At 45.8% G+C, this 19,073-nt stretch overlaps 1 protein-coding gene across 2 annotated transcripts in view; it reads left to right on the top strand.

Annotated features, from left to right (window-relative positions):
• Nucleotides 1-19,073, top strand: part of WIPI2 (WD repeat domain, phosphoinositide interacting 2) — a 738,254-nt gene that overhangs the window by 325,281 nt on the left and 393,900 nt on the right. For both annotated transcript variants that reach the window (XM_075319053.1, XM_075319052.1), the window contains exon 5: nucleotides 5,745-5,842. In XM_075319053.1, the coding sequence (XP_075175168.1) occupies nucleotides 5,745-5,842 (98 nt within the window). The remainder of the gene's footprint in view (nucleotides 1-5,744; nucleotides 5,843-19,073) is intronic.

Raw genomic sequence — 19,073 nt, 5'->3', positions numbered from 1 at the left:
CACACTTAGCGCAAGATGAGAACTTCCAAAAACTGGTGAAAATGTGGTGGCAGGAATATACATGGGATAATAAGGAGCATGAGGAGAACTCCCATTTATTCTGGGACGTAGCTAAGGCAGTACTAAGTGGAAGCATAATGGGATATGTGAAAGCATTGTGAAACAAAACAACTAAAGCATACACTGAAGCCAGCAGAAGGACCAGAGAAGCATATACAAACTACATTAATAATCCATCTCTTGGTAATAGGAAAAAGTGGATAAAAGAGAAAGCAGAATTTGACTTGTGGGTGGACAGGGCAGAGAGGATGAGGGGCCAGAGAATTGCATCACATTATTTTATATTCGGGAACAAGGCAGGTTTGCTTCTGGCACGAATTGCAAAGGGAATAACTCCTTTAACATCTATAAGTCATTTGAGGGACCCATCTGGGGCTAGTCACAATGGCCCAAAGAAAGTCAATGACATATTTGGAGAATTCTACAAAAAACTGTCTGAACAAGGGCCAGCAAATGACACAGAAGGAGGCAACTTCCTAAACAATCTGTCATTACCCACAATTACGGAATCGGACAGGGAAATGTTAAATGCCCCAATAAAAGAGGAGGAAGTGAGAACAGTTGTGAAAAAACTTAAAAATAACAAGGCCCCAGGCCCCAATGGAATGACGGGGGAATTTTATAAAATACTACAGGAAGATGTTATGCCCACTTTAGTAAAAGTTTTCAACTACACCCTCCAAAATAAAATTCTACTACAGTCTGGCCATATGGCGTATACAAAGGTAATACACAAACAAGGAAAAGACCCCTTGGACCCTTCGTCATACAGACCCATATCGCTGATAAATCAAGACATTAAAATAATCTCTAAAATCCTGGCAGACCGGCTAGCATTGATCCTTCCATCGATAGTAGGACCACATCAAGTGGGGTTCGTTAGAAATAGGTCAGCAGTATTCAACATTCGCAGTGTTGGCGGTACTAGATGGAACAAAAAGATCGGGCCTGATAAAGAGGAATCCTGCGTTGTTGGCCTTAGACGCGGAAAAGGCCTTTGACAACGTAAATTGGCATTGGTTAGGGCTAGTATTAGATAAATTTGGCATAATGGGTACTTTTTGGAACTATATGGAGGCACTTTACGCTACGCCTGAAGCTAGAATCTCGACAATGGGCTTTCTGTCAAAATCTTTTCAGCTACAGAAGGGGACTAGGCAGGGGTGCCCCCTGTCCCCTCTTCTGTTTGAATTGGCCCTTGAACCACTCGCCCAATACTTAATAAAATCAGAAGATTTCTCAGGAATCAAGGTGGGGAATAGTGAGATAAAATTAACCTGCTTTGCAGACGATATGCATTTATTTATGTCAGACCCAGACAACCATCTGAAGAACGTAATAGACAAACTGGCGTACTTTGGCTCCTTTTCAGGCTACAGGATAAATATCAGTAAAAGTCAGATTCTGTATTTGACACCCCTGGGAAACAAGCAATGTGAGGGAATAGATGTAGCCATAGCACCTCACTACATCACTTATTTAGGAATTAAAATAGGCTTAGGCGGGCTTTGCACACTACGACATCGCAGGTGCGATGTCGGTGGGGTCAAATCGAAAGTGACGCACATCCGGCGTCACTTGCGATGTCGTAGTGTGTAAATCCTAGATGATACGATGAACGAGCACAAAATCGTCGTCATCGTATCATCGCTGCAGCCTCCGACATTTCCATAATGCCGGGGGAGCGACAGGTACGATGTAGTTCCTCGCTCCTGCGGCAGCACACATTGCTGTGTGTGAAGCCGCAGGAGCGAGGAACTTCACCTTACCTGCCTCCCGGCTGCAATGAGAAGGACGGAGGTGGGCGGGATGTTTACATCCTGCTCATCTCCGCCCCTCCACTTCAATTGGCCGCCTGCCGTGTGACGTCACTGTGACGCCGCACGACCCGCCCCCTAAGGAAGGAGGCGGGTCGCCGGCCAGAGGGACGTCGCACGGCAGGTATGTGCGTGTAAAGCTGCCGTAGCGATTATAATCGCTACGGCAGCTTTCACTATATATCGAACGTGCGACGGGGGCGGGACTATCGCTGCAGCATCGGTAACACATTGTTACCGATGTTGCAACGTGCAAAGCCCGCCTTAGACTCAATGTCATTATATAGACTTAACTATCCACATCTAATTGAAAAAATAACTAAAGAGCTAGATAGGTGGAAAAATCTTTCCCTGTTTGGCAGAGCACATCTGATATCCTCTACAAACTATTCCCTTACTGCTGAAACACACCGATATCAACAAGTTGCAAAAAGTGTTTGTAGAATTTTTATGGCAGGGAAAGAGACCAAGAGTAGCCTACTCAAAGCTGTATCTACAGAAAAAAGATGGTGGGGTACAAATGCCCATGATTAGATTGTACAACTTTAGTGGCGCTTGCAAGACATATAAAAGACTGGATCAATGGGACAACCTTCTTTTCTAATGTTCAGCTGGAGAGGGAGCTAACAAGCCCTTTTAACTTGGTAGCGGTATTACATATGAAGCTAGATAAAATACCAACGTACGTGAAACAGAGCTGTTTAATAAAGGACACGGTGGGGGCCTGGAGAGCACTGAGAAAACTGTATAGACTCCCTTATTGTCTTTCAAAATTGACCCCGTTGTGGGAGGACCCAAATTTTATTCAAGGTTCTCAAAACAAATTATTTCAAGGCTGGAAGCAGAGGGGGATACGGAGGTTGGGTGATTTACTGAAAACTGAGGAGGGGAGAGTTCTGAGCTGGGCGGAGGTATCGGAAAAATTTAACATGGAAAATCACCATTACCTCCAATATTTACAAATAACAAGACATTACACATCAGTGGTAAAAGAGGTCGGGAAGGCTGAGAAGAAGGGGAGTTTTGATGTATTGATTGGTCAGGGAGCGGGACATGAATCCCTTTCGATCATATACCAATGATTGAGAGATCAAGTGCAGGGCCCCTGGAAAGAGCAAATATTTAAAACCTGGGAGACTGCTCTAGGCGATCCGGACATCTATGATAAAATTCTAAGGGGGTTGGAATCTGTTAAGAAAGTAATGATAAATTAACAATGGAGGGAGATGCAATTTAAGCTAGTGCACAATGCAATTTACCCCTTTAATATACCACATAGCAGCTCACCAGTGCATTTCTTGGACCATTGCCCTAAATGTGGACTCCATAAAGCAAAACTGCTTCACTGCATATGTGAATGCCCACGAATGAGGGGGGTATGGGAGGAAGCGGTGGCGTACATATTGAGGATTTGGAAAGTAGTTATACCCGTCACCACTCAGGCCTGTTTGTTTCACTGCATAGAAGCCCCTACGGAAACTGACAGAGCAAGTGCTCACATTCCAGATGTAATACACGTAGTATTGCTTGTAGGAATTGGCTAATAAGACAGACCCCAAGAAGTACAAAACTAGTTGATACCCTAAAAACAATAATGATGTACGACAAACTGGATTCGGAGAAACATAAGAAGTCCACTAAAAGATTCTTCAAAAAGTGGAGAACATTTATTGAGCAAAGCTTCACACAGACGGAAATCACCCAATTAATTAAAGCATTTGAACACACTGCTTGGTATTGTTTGGAAGACCTTACAGGGACACTAGGGACACTGAAGGTAGGGAGCATCCAAAGGACCAACTGAATTGAACAAATATGTTAGTTTGTTAAGTTAAAGGAAATTATTGTTAAGATAATTCTATGAAGATGAAATTGTTGTGACAATGAAAAAGAAAATGATGTAACAGAAGCATTGCACGATCCGGAGAAATTGTATGGAATGTAACAACACGTTCTCTTGTTGATGATATGTGCTTGCTGACATCAAATAAAATATGTTTAAAAAGAAAAAAGATGAGGATGTTTATGAGGATGATGGAGAATGCTCTTGCAGATCATCATTGTATTGCAGACCCTGGCAGTTTTTCTTGGTGTCCTGCAACTTTTCAATATACTACTGGATACTGTTCAAACAATAACATTTTTAACCTTCATTTGACATAAACACTGAGGAAAGTGAGCAGTATACAGTGGGGAAAAAAAAGTATTTAGTCAGCCACCAATTGTGCAAGTTCTCCCTCTAAAAAAGATGAGAGGCCTGTAATTAACATCATAGGTAGACTACAACTATGAGACACAAAATGAGAAAAGAAATCATGAAGATCACCTTGACTGATTTGGCAAGATTTTTGTTTTGAAAATTATTGTAGAAACTAAGTATTCAGTCACCTAAAAACATGCAAGATTTCTGGCTCTCACAGACCTGTAAGTTCTTCTTTAACAAGCTCCTCTGTCCTCCACTCATTACCTGTAGTAATGGCAACCTGTTTGAAATTGTTATCAGTATAAAAGACACGTGTCCACAACTTCAAACAGTCACACTCCAAACTCCACTATGATGAAGACCAAAGAGCTGTTGAAGGACACCAGAAACAAAATTTTGAAGCCCTGCACCAGGCTGGAAAGACTGAATTTACAATAGGCAAGCAGCTTGGTGTGATGAAATCAACTGTGGGACCAATAATGCGTAAATAGAAGACATACAAGACCACTGATAATCTCACTTGATCTGGGGCTCCATGCAAGATCTCAACCCGTGGGATCAAAATGATCACAAGAAGCAAGGTGAGCAAAAATCCCAGAACCACATGGGGGGCCTAGTGAATGTCCCCTTGCTTAAGCCAGTATATGTCCGGGCCCATCTGAAGTTTGCGAGAGCATTTGGATTATTCAGAAGAGTATTGGGAAAATGTCATATGGTCTGAAAAAACGAAAGTAGAACTGTTTGGTAGAAACTCAACTCGTCATATTTGAAGGAGACAGAATGCTGAGTTGCAGCCAAAGAACACCATACCTACTGTGAATCATGGAGGTGGCAACATCATGCTTTGGTGCTGTTTCTCCGCAAGGGGACTAGGATGACTGATCCATGTACATGAAAGAATGAATAGGGCCATGTATCGTGAGATTATGAGTGCAGACTTCCTTCCATCAGCAAGGGCATTAAAGATGAAACGTAGCTGGGTCTTTCAGCATGATAATGTTGCCCAAGAACACTGCCAGGGCAATGAAGGAGTGGCTTCGTAAGAAGCATATGAAGGTCCTGGAGTGGCCTCACCAGTCTTCAGATCTCAACCCCATAGAAAACCTTTGGAGGGAGTTGAAAGTCCGTGTTGTACAGTGACAGGCCCAAAACATCACTGCTCTAGAGGAGATATGTATAGAGGAGTGGGCCAACATCCCACCAACAGTGTGTGCGAAGCTTGTGAAGACTTACAGAAAACATTTGACCTATGTCATTGACAACAAAAAATATATAACAAAATATTATTATGAAGTTTTGTTACTGACCAAATACTTATTTTCCACCATAATTTTCAAACAAATCTTGCCAAATCAGACAAGGTGATCTTCTGGATTTGTTTTCTCACTTTGTCTCTCATAGTTGTGGTCTATGATGTCAGTTACAGGGCTGTCTCATTTTTTAAGTGGAAGAACTGTGGCTGACTAAATACTTTTTTCCCCCACTGTAAATACACTCATATTGATAAATTATTAACATGTCTATCCTATGATTTTCATAATTTTATGACTTTTCATTGTTGATGTTGACATTTCAATGTTAAGGACTATTGCATTAAAGTATGCTTGAAGCCTAGTACTTTGCTGAACTTTTTTTTTCTCACAGTTACTTTTGTGTATTTTAAGGCCTCTGTTCTCTTTCAATCAATGGGGATAATTGCTACCTTGCGTATCCAGGGAGTGCCACCATCGGAGAAATCCAGGTCTTTGACACTGTTAACTTGGTGAGTGATGGATATGTAATTATAAGTATATGATATATAAGAAATGGTCCTGCACCACTATGTGTTACCTGCGGTACCGCATCTGCGACTGGAGTTTAGCCCAAAATCGTGAAAAACATCCTGAGCGGGGTGCTCGTCATTAGAAAGTCCATAAGGTGCAGGATTAAGAAGGAGACTGCACTCGTCCGCTGTGCTGGATGTCAGTTTATTCAAACATGTGCAGGTTAAAAGGGCAGGAGACCAGAATGAAAGCTCCTAGCAGGGGACGACGGCCGTTTCGCCTGTCAATTAGGCTTCCACGGGTCCACCGATTTATAAGTATGCCTTAACCCGTTCACCCCCAGGCGATTTTTTTCCCTTTTTCATCTACGTTTTTTTTATCCCCTTCTTAAGAGAACGTTAACTTTTTTTTTATTTTTTATTTTTCTGTCAATATTGCCATATGATTGCTTATTTTTTTCCAGGGCGAGTTGTACTTTTGACTGACAACATTCATTTTACCATATAGTGTCCTGAGCATGCAGTTTTTTTGCAGTAGATGGTGAGGACCCTTGAGCTGTTTTGGCATCATCCACTGCGAGTGCCAACTGTGTTTTACAGCTGCAATGTATTGTTAAAATTTGCAAGATGGTTATGCCACAATAAAACATGTATTTAATGCAGTAGATTGCTTAGAAATAAAAAAAACCTTTTCAATATAAATGTATTAACAGTTTATCTCTACTGAAAAGGTATGTTCCTTTTGAAGTTTAGTTAAGCTCCCCCAGTGGTAATATTTCTGGCTGCTATGTCCATTCTGTCTCCTACAGGCCGAGTATGCGCAGTTCCCTCCCACTCTGAAGCTCCTGTTTCACACTGCAGAATTGAATCCACCCGTCTCATCCGGTTGGATCTTTTCTGCCTGGCTACAAATTCGGCTCCAGCTGATCACCAGATTAGGAGCTTTCTCCTCTGTATAGGAAAGCAAATAGTTGTAATAAAAAAACACCTAGTGTAAAAAAAAAAAAAAGTAAAGTTTGTGTTTTTTGTAATAATCTCTCTTCTAGAATCTTTCTGCTGCTTTAGTAAAGCAATTGCTGGCTGCTTTATCTTCTGAACCGCTGCAAGTGTAGACTGGACTAAATAAAAGGAGTTTGTCTTGTGTGCCTGTGCTCAGCATAGGCTGCGACTGAGATGAAAAGCTGTCATCTCAGTTGCTGCCTGTCATGAAAATATAATGGGCAGATATGTTTTCATGGTCCATGGATGACGAGTGCCCCCCCCCACTCCCTCAGGAAAACTGTAAATATAGGCAAATGTTCATCTGGCAGATGTGTGTCCATCTTAGGCTGCTTTCACACTACGTTTTTTAAACATGCATCATGATTTTTTTTAACGCAAAAACGGATCCAGTGCAAATGCGTTTTCATTTCAATGCATTTGCAATGGACTCGCGTTAACATGCGTTCACATGCGTTTGCATGCGTTATAGTGAGGATCCAGCAAGTTGCAGTTTTTTAACATTTTTCAAAAACGCTACTTGTAGCGTTTTTGAGCTGCGTCCAAATACTGCAAATTGCTGGATCCTGACTAAACAGCACGTAAACGCATGTGAACGCTGGCATGCTGATAGACAGGATCCTGCTTGCTCTACTGAGCATGCCCAGAAACCAGCCTCCGTGATCAGTGTCTCTCTCCCCCTCCCTCTCTCTCCTCCCATCTCTCTCCCCTGTCTCTCCTCCCTCTCTCTCTCTGTCTTTCCCCCACCTGACAGCTGCGGACACTCGTAACCAAGGTAAATATCGGGTAACCACTTCTCTTAGTTACCCGATGTTTACGTTGGTTACGTGTGCAGACGCTCGTAACCAAGATAAATATCGGGCATCCAAGCAAGTTACCCGATGTTTACCTTAGTTACGATCCTCTGCAGCTGTCAGAAGCCGGCTCCCAGTCTGTCCCATTCAGTTCCCCTCACTCCCGATCACATGACTCCAATGCCCGCCCCTAAACATCCAGTGACAGGATCCTGCAAAATAACATGCGTTTGCATGCATTTTTTTGCTGTAAAAGCAGGATCCGCTTTTACAGCAAAAAAACGTTCATGACGCATGTTAAAAAAATGTAGTGTGAAAGCAGCCTTAATTAAGGAAAGGATACAAAAATATTTGTAGTCAGGAACCCCCTGTGTGCTAAGAAACAGTCAGACTATAATCAGTGTACAGGAGGGCAGAGTCGAAACTTCTTGCAGGAAAACAAATCCTCTGATCAAAAGAATTTCTGAGCCTGGCTGGTGCCATTAGGAAAGTATTAATATTGTGAGGTACATAAGTCACACAAATACGGCGGGCATACCATTGATCTGAGGATTCCATCCCACACCTAAGGCTAGGTTCACATTTCCGTTGTTTTGCATCAGTCACATGCGTTGCTTGACGCTTGTGACTGATGCGTTGACAAGAATTAGAATTCATTGTCGGACTCCGTTGTAAAAGAGAGAGCGATCAGCTGATCGCTCACAGTAGCCGGCCGCCGGGTGATCAGCTGATCGCTCACAGTAGCCGGCCGCCGGGTGATCAGCTGATCGCTCACAGCAGCCAGCCGCCGGGTGATCAGCTGATCGTTCGGCCGGCGAGAATGTGTGCAGGGTGGGTGGGTGGAGCCGAGCATGGCCATGGCGCTGAGTACGTTAGTGCCGAGGACTGCATGGCTGGGGACAGGTGTGTGTGTGTGTGTGTGTGTGTGTTTGTGTGTGCCGAGTGCGGGAAAGGGCGGAGGTGAGCGGGGAAGTGTCGGGCTCCCTGCACACATAGCCAGGGTAAATATCAAGTAACTAAGCAAAGCACTTTGCTTGGTTACCCGATATTTACCTTGGTTAGCAGCGTACACCGCTTAGCGCTGACTCCTTGCACACGTAGCCAGGGTAAATATCAGGTAACTAAGCAAAGCGCATTGCTTAGTAACCCGATGTGTACCCTGGTTACGTGTGCAGGGAGCCAGAGAGAGCATGCACAGTGAAATCCTATGGATTGCGCTGCTCTAAAAACGTTGCTAGCTGCGTTCCTGCCGCCCGACAGTCAGTCGTTCAACGACTGATCAGTCGGTCGGAGGATGCAATGCAGCATCATCTGTCACAATCCGCGGCTCGTACAAGTCTATGGGAACAACGGAATTTGCCAAACAGATTCCGTTGTTTACCAGAGCCACGGATTGTGACTGATACAAATTGACGGAAATGTGAACCTAGCCTAAAGCCCACTTTACACGTTGCAATTAGTTGTACAATCGCATTTGCGATGTGACACGCCCAGGTTGCATACGGGATCTTATGAGATTGCACGTAGGTCGTTCATTTGCTGTCACACGTGCGTTAATAGTCTGTTAAATTGATCAATTTTGTGTGCGATCCTTTAGATCATGTGTTCTTTGTGTTCTGTGACGTATGCATTGGGAACCTTTTTTTTTTTTTTTTTTTTTTTTTTTTAATTGACTTGCCAAGCGTGTGTAATGTGTAGGGATGCGTTTTTACTATGTCATCTGCCATTCAGCTCTGCTACATGGCCGCTGACAGCAGACACAGACAGCCATGCAGCAGAGCTGAATGGCAGATGACAGCAGACACAGACAGAGCCGCACTGTCAGAATGAACTCGGGTGAACTTCACCCAACTTCATGGTCATGCTGCGGCTCTGTCTGTGTCGCGCCCTGATTAGCGGTCACCTGTGAAGGGCTCACCGGTGACCGCTAATCTCCTAAGTGACTGAAGTTAGCAGCCCTCTCTCATATACTCACCAATCCCCGATCCCTGATCCCCGGCGCTGCACGGCGTTCACACTGCTCCGGCGGCTTTTACTGTTTTGAAAAAGCCGGCCGCCCATTAAACAATCTCGTATTCCCTGCTTTCCCCGCCCACCGGCGCCTATGATTGGTTACAGTGAGACACGCCCCCACGCTGAGTGACAGGTGTCACACTGCACCCAATCACAGCAGCCGGTGGGCGTGTCTATACTGTGTAGTGAAATAAATAATTAAATAATTAAAAAAAACGGCGTGCGGTTCCCCCCAATTTTAAAACCAGCCAGATAAAGCCATACGGCTGAAGGCTGGTATTCTCAGGATGGGGAGCTCCACGTTATGGGGAGCCCCCCAGCCTAACAATATCAGCCAACAGCCGCCCAGAATTGCCGCATACACTATATGCGACAGTTCTGGGACTGTACCCGGCTCTTCCCGATTTGCCCTGGTGCGTTGGCTGCTGTGATTGGGTGCAGTGTGACACCTGTCACTCAGCGTGGGGGCGTGTCTCACTGTAACCAATCATAGGCGCCGGTGGGTGGGGAAAGCAGGGAATACGAGATTGTTTAATGGGCGGCCGGCTTTTTCAAAACAGTAAAAGCCGCCGGAGCAGTGTGAATGCCGTGCAGCGCCGGGGATCGGTGAGTATATGAGAGAGGGGGATCTATAGACTGACATGGACAGAGAGTGAGGGACAGAGATAGTGACCGACTGACAGAGATTAGTGAATGACAGACATTGTGAGGCGCTTCAGAACGCAGCTTTTCAGCTGCGCTCTGAAGCGGACCTTTTTTAAGCTGCGGTGCAGAGCGCACACCTGCGCACATAGCCTCAGACACCAAAATCGTATGAGGGATGTCACACGTTACAATTGACTAGGTTCGTGCAACAAAACGCTCAATTCTAGAGAAAGATACGATGTGTTTGCGATCAACGGTTTTGCGTTCAATCCTGATCGCACGTAGCTGTCACACGCAGATACCTCACAAACGATGCCGGATGTGCGTCACTTACAACTGGACCCCAACGACGGATTGTGAGATATATTGAAGCGTGTAAAGCGGGCTTTAGACATATTTTTTTACATAATCATAGGACATGCGGAAGAGCACCAAATTAATATTTGCTAACTAGAACATACTAGCTGCCTCGTGTTTCCTATCCACATTCTGCTAAAATTGTAATATGAAAAATGACGGCAATATCTTCAGTATGGAACATTACCAGGCGGAGATATGAGGACAGTGAGAATGCCATACTTCTGTGAGAGTGGAAGCTCCTCTCCCCTATACGATGTCACCAGAGGTGGGTCTGTCAGTGGGACGGAGGTTAATATAAGCAAATTCCTCATTACACTTGGAGTCAATGCCTAAAGGAATACATGCTGTGTATAGGATTGTCCATCATCTTCATGGGGTGCCTCTCCCCTATATCTGAGCCACATCCGTGACCAGGTGTAGTAGTGTTCTTTCATTTTTCCATTTTTATTTTATGTAACTGTGTATTATATGGTACTGCTGTAAATTCGTGTATATTTTATAAATACTGCCTTTTCCTTTTTATTTTGGATTAAATATGTAAAATTGAAAAGCTTCCCACTTGAGCTAAATATGAACCGCAAATCCGAAAAGCCTTATGCTATCTAGAGTGGGTGTCTAAACTTCCCATAAAGCTTGGTTGTGTGTGTGTGTATATATATATACTATTGTATTCCATTAGCAATAATCGTGATATATATATATATATACACATTACCCTTGCTGTCAGACCTTCAATATTTTGCATAATAGTAACTCAGCAGCCTCATGTACTTATTGTCCTGCAGTTCCAATCTTGACTTGACGATAAGAGGGCGCTAGGGAACAGCTGTATCCTGACACAGCCTATGCTGAGCGCAGGCACATAAGGCAAACTCGTTCTGAATACTGTGATCTATAAATGCAGCAGTTCAGAAGATAAAGCAGAGCTGTTTTGCCTTAGCAGTCTATGGTGAGAGCAGGCTCACAAACTCCTTTTAAGGCCCGTTTCACACGTCAGTGAAAAACACTGACGTTTTTCACTGGCGTGTAAAACACGCACATGTCCCTCCGTGTGCTGTGAATCACGGCACACGTGGGTTGTCTAAGTGCAATCCGGGCTCCGTTCTCCGTGGCCCGTGATTGCACTTGGAGATTAACTCACCTGTGCGCGCTCCCGCTCTCCATGGTGCTGATCGCTCCCGCGGTGCAGCATCCGGCCGGCGCTGACCCCCGCAGCAGCTGCTTCCGGGTCGGCTGTGTCATGCATTATGAATATGCGCGACAGTAATGAGCCGGCTTAGAAGCAGCAGGCTGCACGGGCTACAGAGGACATCGCTGGAGCTGTGTGAGTTAAAATGCTTTTTATTTTAGAAGCACTTTTTTTTCTGGCATGTGCTTCACGGACCACACCACTGGGTGATCCGTGGGACATCAGTGATGCCAGAAAAAAATGGACATGTCTCCGTGCGGCAATCACGGACACGCGTGAACGCTGCACGGAGACATGGTCAGTGAAAAATCACTGATGTGTGAGCAGACCCATTCATTATAATGGGTCTGCGTATGTCAGTGATTCTGGTACATTTAAAAAAAAAAAGCACAAACGTACCAGAATCACTGACGTGTGAAAGAGGCCTAAGGCTGCTTTCACACATCAGTTTTTTGGCATCAGGCACAATCCGGCTTGTGCCTGATGCAACAGATCCGTTGCAGATTGTGTAAAAACTGATGCGACGGATCCAGCAAAAAACTGATTTGTTGTTGTTTTTTTTTCTTCTTTTTCATGCCGAGAGAGAGATCCCATCATCACCGCACACACCCTGGCACTAACACACCCATCATCACTGCACACACCAGCACTACCGCCCCCATCATCGCCGCACACACTGGCACTATCGCACCCACCATCACTGCACACACCGGCACTATCGCACCCACCATCACTGCACACACCGGCACTACCGCACCCACCATCACCTCACACACCGACACTACCGCCCCCATCATCACCGCACACATGCAAACACTACCGCACCCTTCATCACCGCGCACACGCAAATACTACCACACCCATCATCACCGCACACACGCAAACACTACCACACCCATCATCACCGTACACACGCAAACCCTACCGCACCCATCATCACAGCACACACGCAAACACTACCGCACCCATCATCACAGCACACACTACCGCACCCATCATTACCGCACACACGCAAACACTACCACACCCATCATCACCACACACACGCAAACACTACCACACCCATCATCACCACACACACGCAAACACTACCGCACCCATCATCACAGCACACACGCGCACACTACCGCACCCATCATCACCACACACACATCGGCACTACCTGAGTGATATCACCGCTGACAATACGACTCACTAAAGTTGCTGCGTGGAGCTCACAGGAGCGGCGGTGTTTTACTGCAACCAATCATAGGCGCCGGTGGGCGGGGGAAGCAGGGAATACGAGATGAATAATGAGCAGCCGGCATTTTGAAAAGAAAAACAGCCAGAGCAGTGTGAGCACTGTGCAGTGACGCACCCGTGATCGGTGAGTATAAATGAGGGAGGGAGAGACTGACTGACTGACAGAGAGAGAGACCGACCGACAGAGAAAGAGACCGACCGACACATAGAGAGAGAGAGAGACTATTTACACAACGTTTGGGCATGCCCAGAAACATAAACCGGATCCATCGTTGGTTTCCGGCATATGACGGATGATGACAATTTCGGCACCCATAGGCTTCCATTATAAAAAAAAAAAAGCCATATGGATCCGTTTTTTCGACTGAGATAAAAAATGTTCTCTTCAATGTTCTATCCGGCCGCCGGACAAGCAAATTTTGCCGGATCGGGTGAAAGCCGGATGGAACGCAAAGCCATTTGGTACAATTTAATCTAGAAAAAATAGCTTAGAAGTACAGACGTGAAAAATTAAAGCAAAACTCCTAAAATTACAAATTTTTAATATTATTCAGTCTTAAAAGGGGAGAAATCCCAACATCAGATTTATAATAATAAAATAGATATCCAAGAGTACAAGGGAGGAGCCTGACCCTTATTTTGCCCTAAACTCACCCCTTCCTTGCCGCGGAGGTTGGAACCCTACAAGCCTGCGCATTTGGCGCCCCCGCTCAACGAAGACTATCCCTCCGGGCCCTGGAGTAACCCTAACAGTATGAGGTGATAGTACTACAAGGAATTAATTTCAAACAATGAACCAACATTCAGATCTCAAATATGTAATAAAAATATACTATAGCCAATATAATTAGATTGGAGACAATAGTGGGGTACAATGACCCAGAAAAAAACACTCAATGATGAACTAGCGGTTCCAACCGGAAACCACCCGACGCGTTTCCCCTCATCTATTTGAGGTTCTTCAGGAGTGGAAAATACAGTTAGTTCAAAAAATTAATAGATAACTGATAAATGCTGGTGGTCCCACGTAACACTGCGAGTCAGTTGTCCCCAGATATATCCAGTCCCAACAGAAAAAAGGGGGTGGGGGTATATTCAGCACCTAGACAGCCTCAAGATAAAGAACCAGGTCTCTAACACCCATCCGGGTAACAAGAGTCAACCAGGGTGTCTATATACATATATAATGTTGGGACAAATTTAAAGGGGCAACAAACAACAATTGTTCAAAACATAAGGCATTAGCCACTTATCTTAAGCCTCAGTATATGACAGATAAGGACATTCTTCACAGGACTCCCTAGATATACAGCGGGTCCAATGTCCCCATAACAGCAAACAGTAAGCTCCTCAGTTCGCCATCCTCCAGTCCAGACCAGTTAGAGTGCTAAGGTGCAGATTCAGGGGGCAAAGGAACGCCCACATACTGCTCACCTATTTATAGAGCATGTCTTAAAACTTTCTCACCTGTAATAGAGCAGATAGTTAACCCCTCCTGGCCTGTCCGTTAGAAGACATATGCTCCAGCGGAGTGTGCATATCCGGGTGCAGCACTTCCGCACCTCCATGTGCCGCGGTCACGTGATCGGGGAATAACGCCCCCAGAATGTTATATGGGGGCTCCACCAAGACGTCTCCTCGCCAAAAACCTTTGGAGTGAGAGTCTTGCAGTTCCGGGACATGGCCCCTTTACAGACTTAAGACCCAAAAGTCAAAAAATGCCACCGAGTTCTGAGGTTAATAGTATTGATATCTTCACTAAATTAGTGACGGACGAGCTTGGCCAACTTAAGAGAAGAGGTTGGACCCCCAGGGGCAATTTGAGGAGGGAGGAGAGGGAAGCACTGGAAACCCTAATGAAAGATGATGCAATTGTCATAAAGCCTTCTGACAAGGGCGGTAATTTGGTGGTTATGACCCATAGCCAGTATAAGAGGATGTACTGTGACATTTTGGATAACAAGGATACATATGGAGTCATTAGGAGAGATCCGACTGTGGGGTTCAATCAGAAACTCCATTACTTGAGGAGGCTCAATCTCACAGACTGATCTCAAAAAATGAAATGGACTTAATGTATTCTAAATTCCCGGTATTACCGGATTTTTTACTCCCTGCCAAAGGTGCATAACGGGGTGGACCCCCTACGCAGATGCCTGATAGTGTTTTGTGGGTCGACTCCTTTACACAAAATAGCAGCATCTATGTGGACAGGGTTTTGAGGAGTTTTGTCACAGCGCTACCTTCATACTAGCGTGATACTTCGGATCTGCTCTTGAAGCTGGAGGATGTGGCTATAGAGGACAATATCTTTTTTGCCTCAATTGATGTGGAGACCCTCTATAGCTGCATTCCATATGATCTGGGTATCACTGCGGTGGAGCATTTCCTCAGTACAAGAGGTACACAGTTCTCTGCACATAATCAATTTATTATTGCCATCCTGGACTTTATCCTTAAGCATAATCTTTTCAGATTCGATGGGAGATTTTTCCACCAGCTCAGGGGTACAGCGATGGGGAGCCCATGTGCTCCCACTTACGCTAACCTCTACCTAGGCTGGTGGGAGGATACTATCATTTTTGGCGAGGAGACGTCTTGGTGGAGCCCCCATATAACATTCTGGGGGCCTTATATTGATGACATGCTGGTACTGTGGTCAGGTGGAGAAGGAGAGTTTAGTAGATTTGTGGGCGACCTTAATAAGAACAAACTGGGCCTGAGGTTTACATCAGACTTTAAGAAGGATAAGATTGTTTTTTTGGATATATCAATCTTCAGAGATGCCCAGTGTAAGATCCAAACCAGAACCTTCTGCAAACCCACATCAACTAATAGTTTTCTCCACTCACCCCCTGAGTCTTAGGAGAGGGATACCGAGAGGGCAATATCTTCGGATGAGAAGGAATTGTTCCTCCAACACGGACTTTCACCATCAAGCGGGGGACCTGAAAAGGAGGTTCCTATGTAGGGGTTACCCTGAACAGGTGTTGAGCGCAGCTTATAAGAACGCAGTTACAACACCGAGAAGCGCCACCCTACAGACTAGGAGTAGGGATGCAACCCAAGTGATGAAGGTCATCGGGGATTTCGATGACCATTCGGAGGATGTTCGTAGGATTCTTGGAAAGTACTGGGACATCTTGAAGGCGGACCCGGATATTGAGGGCTCCATACCTCACTCCCCTTCCATCACATTTAGACGAGGTAGAACCATCCGGGACAGGTTGGTCCACAGCAATTATTACTCTCCATCTGGATCAACCTGGCTTGACACTAGAAAAGTGGGTACGTTCAGGTGCGGGAGATGCACTTTTTGCAAATATGTCAAACGGAGGGATCGTTTTCTCAGTGAGGTAACAGGGAGAACATACTTCAATAGGCAATTTGCTAACTGCACCACGGTTGGTGTGATCTACCTCTTCTCTTGTGATTGTGGGAAGGAGTATGTAGGGAAGACAAAACGCGAATTCAAGAAACGGATAGGAGATCACATTGGGGATATTAGGAATGCCAGGGATACTCCCATATCGAGACATATCAGGATGGAGCATGGGGGTGGACTGGATGGCTTTGCTTTTAATGCCATTGAGGTGGTCCCACCACCGGATAGGGGTGGTAATTGGGACAGACTCATCCTGCAGAGGGAGGCCCGATGGATTCACAGGTTATGTACTGTGAATCCATCCGGACTCAATGAACAGTTAGGCTATGTGCGCACGTTGCGTACAAGCCCTGCAGAAATTTCTGCAGCGATCTGAAGAGCACATGTGCGCTTTAGATCGCTGCAGAAATGTCCGTAGTGAGCGCCGATTCCATGCGCTCTGCCTGCATCTCCTGCCATAGACAGAGCAGGAGCTGCCAGCAAAGCGCAGGAAAGAAGTGACATGTCACTTCTTTTTGCGCAGCGCTTCGGCAGTAGCCGAAGCGCTGCGCTCTTAAACGCCACGTGCGCACGGCCCCTGCACAGTCTCCATAGACTGTGCAGGGGACGCAGGACGCATGCAGTTACGCTGCGCTACAAAGCGCAGCGTAACTGTATGTTTTTACGCGACGTGCGCACATAGCCTTACATTTTGGATGTTTTCTATAGATCCTCCTAATATACATCCCCACTAGTCCCAATGTTTTTAATGGGTGTCTCCTTGCTGCTTTTGCCCATAATTCTGCCCTATTCTCTTTGGCCTGCCTTTCTGTCATGCCTATTATTCCGCAAAGGATTTGGCTTGATTTATTTACCTGATTTGAGGTTTTTGTATTTGTCTCTTGATATCTACCTTTTCACCATAGTTACTTTTAATGGGATAAGGACTCTAACACACAAAAATAATTTTTTCTTAACATATCATCTCACCTTAATTTTATAACCCCCCTTAATGGCTGGACATTAGTTACTCCTGCTATGTATAAAATACTTTGCCCCTAGCACCGCTGTCCTATATCTATAGGCCTTAGTAACTGTGCTTATTTCCTTCCCTCTGTGTAACTTGAGAGAGGGGTGCGTTACCGTGCAGGCTGGTCCTTTATCCATGTCAACGCATCCCTGCTTGCGTTCCAGTATGGGGTGCATGCAGTGCGCATGCGCGAGTACGCGTCATCGGGGAGTCCCGTTCACGTGACCGCAGCCGGCTGGGACACGTGATATTATTGTTTCTCTTTCGTTTCATTGGCGGACAAAGGACCGTGGGTGTATGCTGCTGTGACTAGGAGGCTGACACTAAGTAGACAAAAAAGGTTAGCTCCTCCCTAGCAGTGTACACCCTGAGCCGGAGGCGGACTTAAATTAGTTTTTGCTTAGTGTCGTAGGAGGCTGATGTGGGCTCTCTCAGCCCCCCTCAGCCACATTTTTCTTGCGTATTTTTTTCATTTTTTCTCGGCGACGCTCATCGCTCTCATTCTCCTGCTTCTCTGTTTCTGCAGATGTCGCCTATTTTTGCCCTCATTCCCTCCAGCTCTGTGGGTACCACTCCCCAGGGTTGCAGAGGTTTGAGATGTCTGGCCCTATCCCCCATCCATTCCCGTGGTACCACTCCTGGGTTTGCATGTGGGGCAGATCCTACATGGGCACCCCTGATCTGCCCTGCGGTATCACTCCAAAGGGCGCATAGGGACAAACTACAGAGGCTGGACCCCCGCAGCGTTTTCATCTCGGATGGGGCCCGCATTGCTGCCTACAATCGCAGGGGAGTTTTTCTATCCCCCACCCGGCGTCCACCTCTCTGCCTCTCCGGACGCCTCTCCACGCGTCCCTGGAGCCCACAGGCTTACCTTCAGGTGTGCGCTCCACACAGGCAAGTGCAGAGCCCTCTGCCTGCACACCGGACCATCCCTGGAGCGGCGCCGCAGATGTCAGGTAGGACAGTCTTCCCCTACCTTCTCCCCCTCGGGCGGCTGAAAATTTAGGCCCCGGTCTTGGCTTAGTCTCCCTGCATCCCAGCCACGCCCCCTGCTGCAGCGCTATTGGCTGGCCGGCCGTTCTGCCCCCAACTCCGCCCACTGCTCAGCCTCCAGGCATCACAGTGTGGGCGGTGGATGCCCTGTTTCCCACCCTCACACGGCCCCTCCCCCAGCCAACTCCAGCATCCCATCGCCATTTTGCTCACACAGGCAGATTAGCTGTAATCTGTCAGTTATGTGGTTGTAAGCAGAGTGTAAAGGATCTCTAATCACACAGGATCGATTTCATGTGAATGGACTGCTAATGTATGACAACTCACGATATAATACATGTAGAATTCACAAATTAGGTGAAAAATCTCAGTTTTAAGTGTTTTTTAACCCCAGAAGTTTTTTCTACAATTTAGTAAAAAAAAAAAAAAAAAAAAAAAAGATTATTTCCAGATTTCATGATTCACTTTCAGCATGTCTATAGGCACCGTTCTGCGGTGCGTCGGCCAAGATGCCGCCTCCTATTGGATTCTGCAGGTCTCTGGGTATCATTAGGATTTAATTGCCCTAATGTTGGTGTCTTGATTCTCTCATATTTTTA

Source organism: Anomaloglossus baeobatrachus, chromosome 7 (genome assembly GCF_048569485.1).
Source record: "Anomaloglossus baeobatrachus isolate aAnoBae1 chromosome 7, aAnoBae1.hap1, whole genome shotgun sequence".
Classification (NCBI taxonomy): domain Eukaryota; kingdom Metazoa; phylum Chordata; class Amphibia; order Anura; family Aromobatidae; genus Anomaloglossus; species Anomaloglossus baeobatrachus.
Note: the sequence above shows the minus strand (reverse complement) of the source record. Positions and strands in the feature narration are given on the sequence as shown.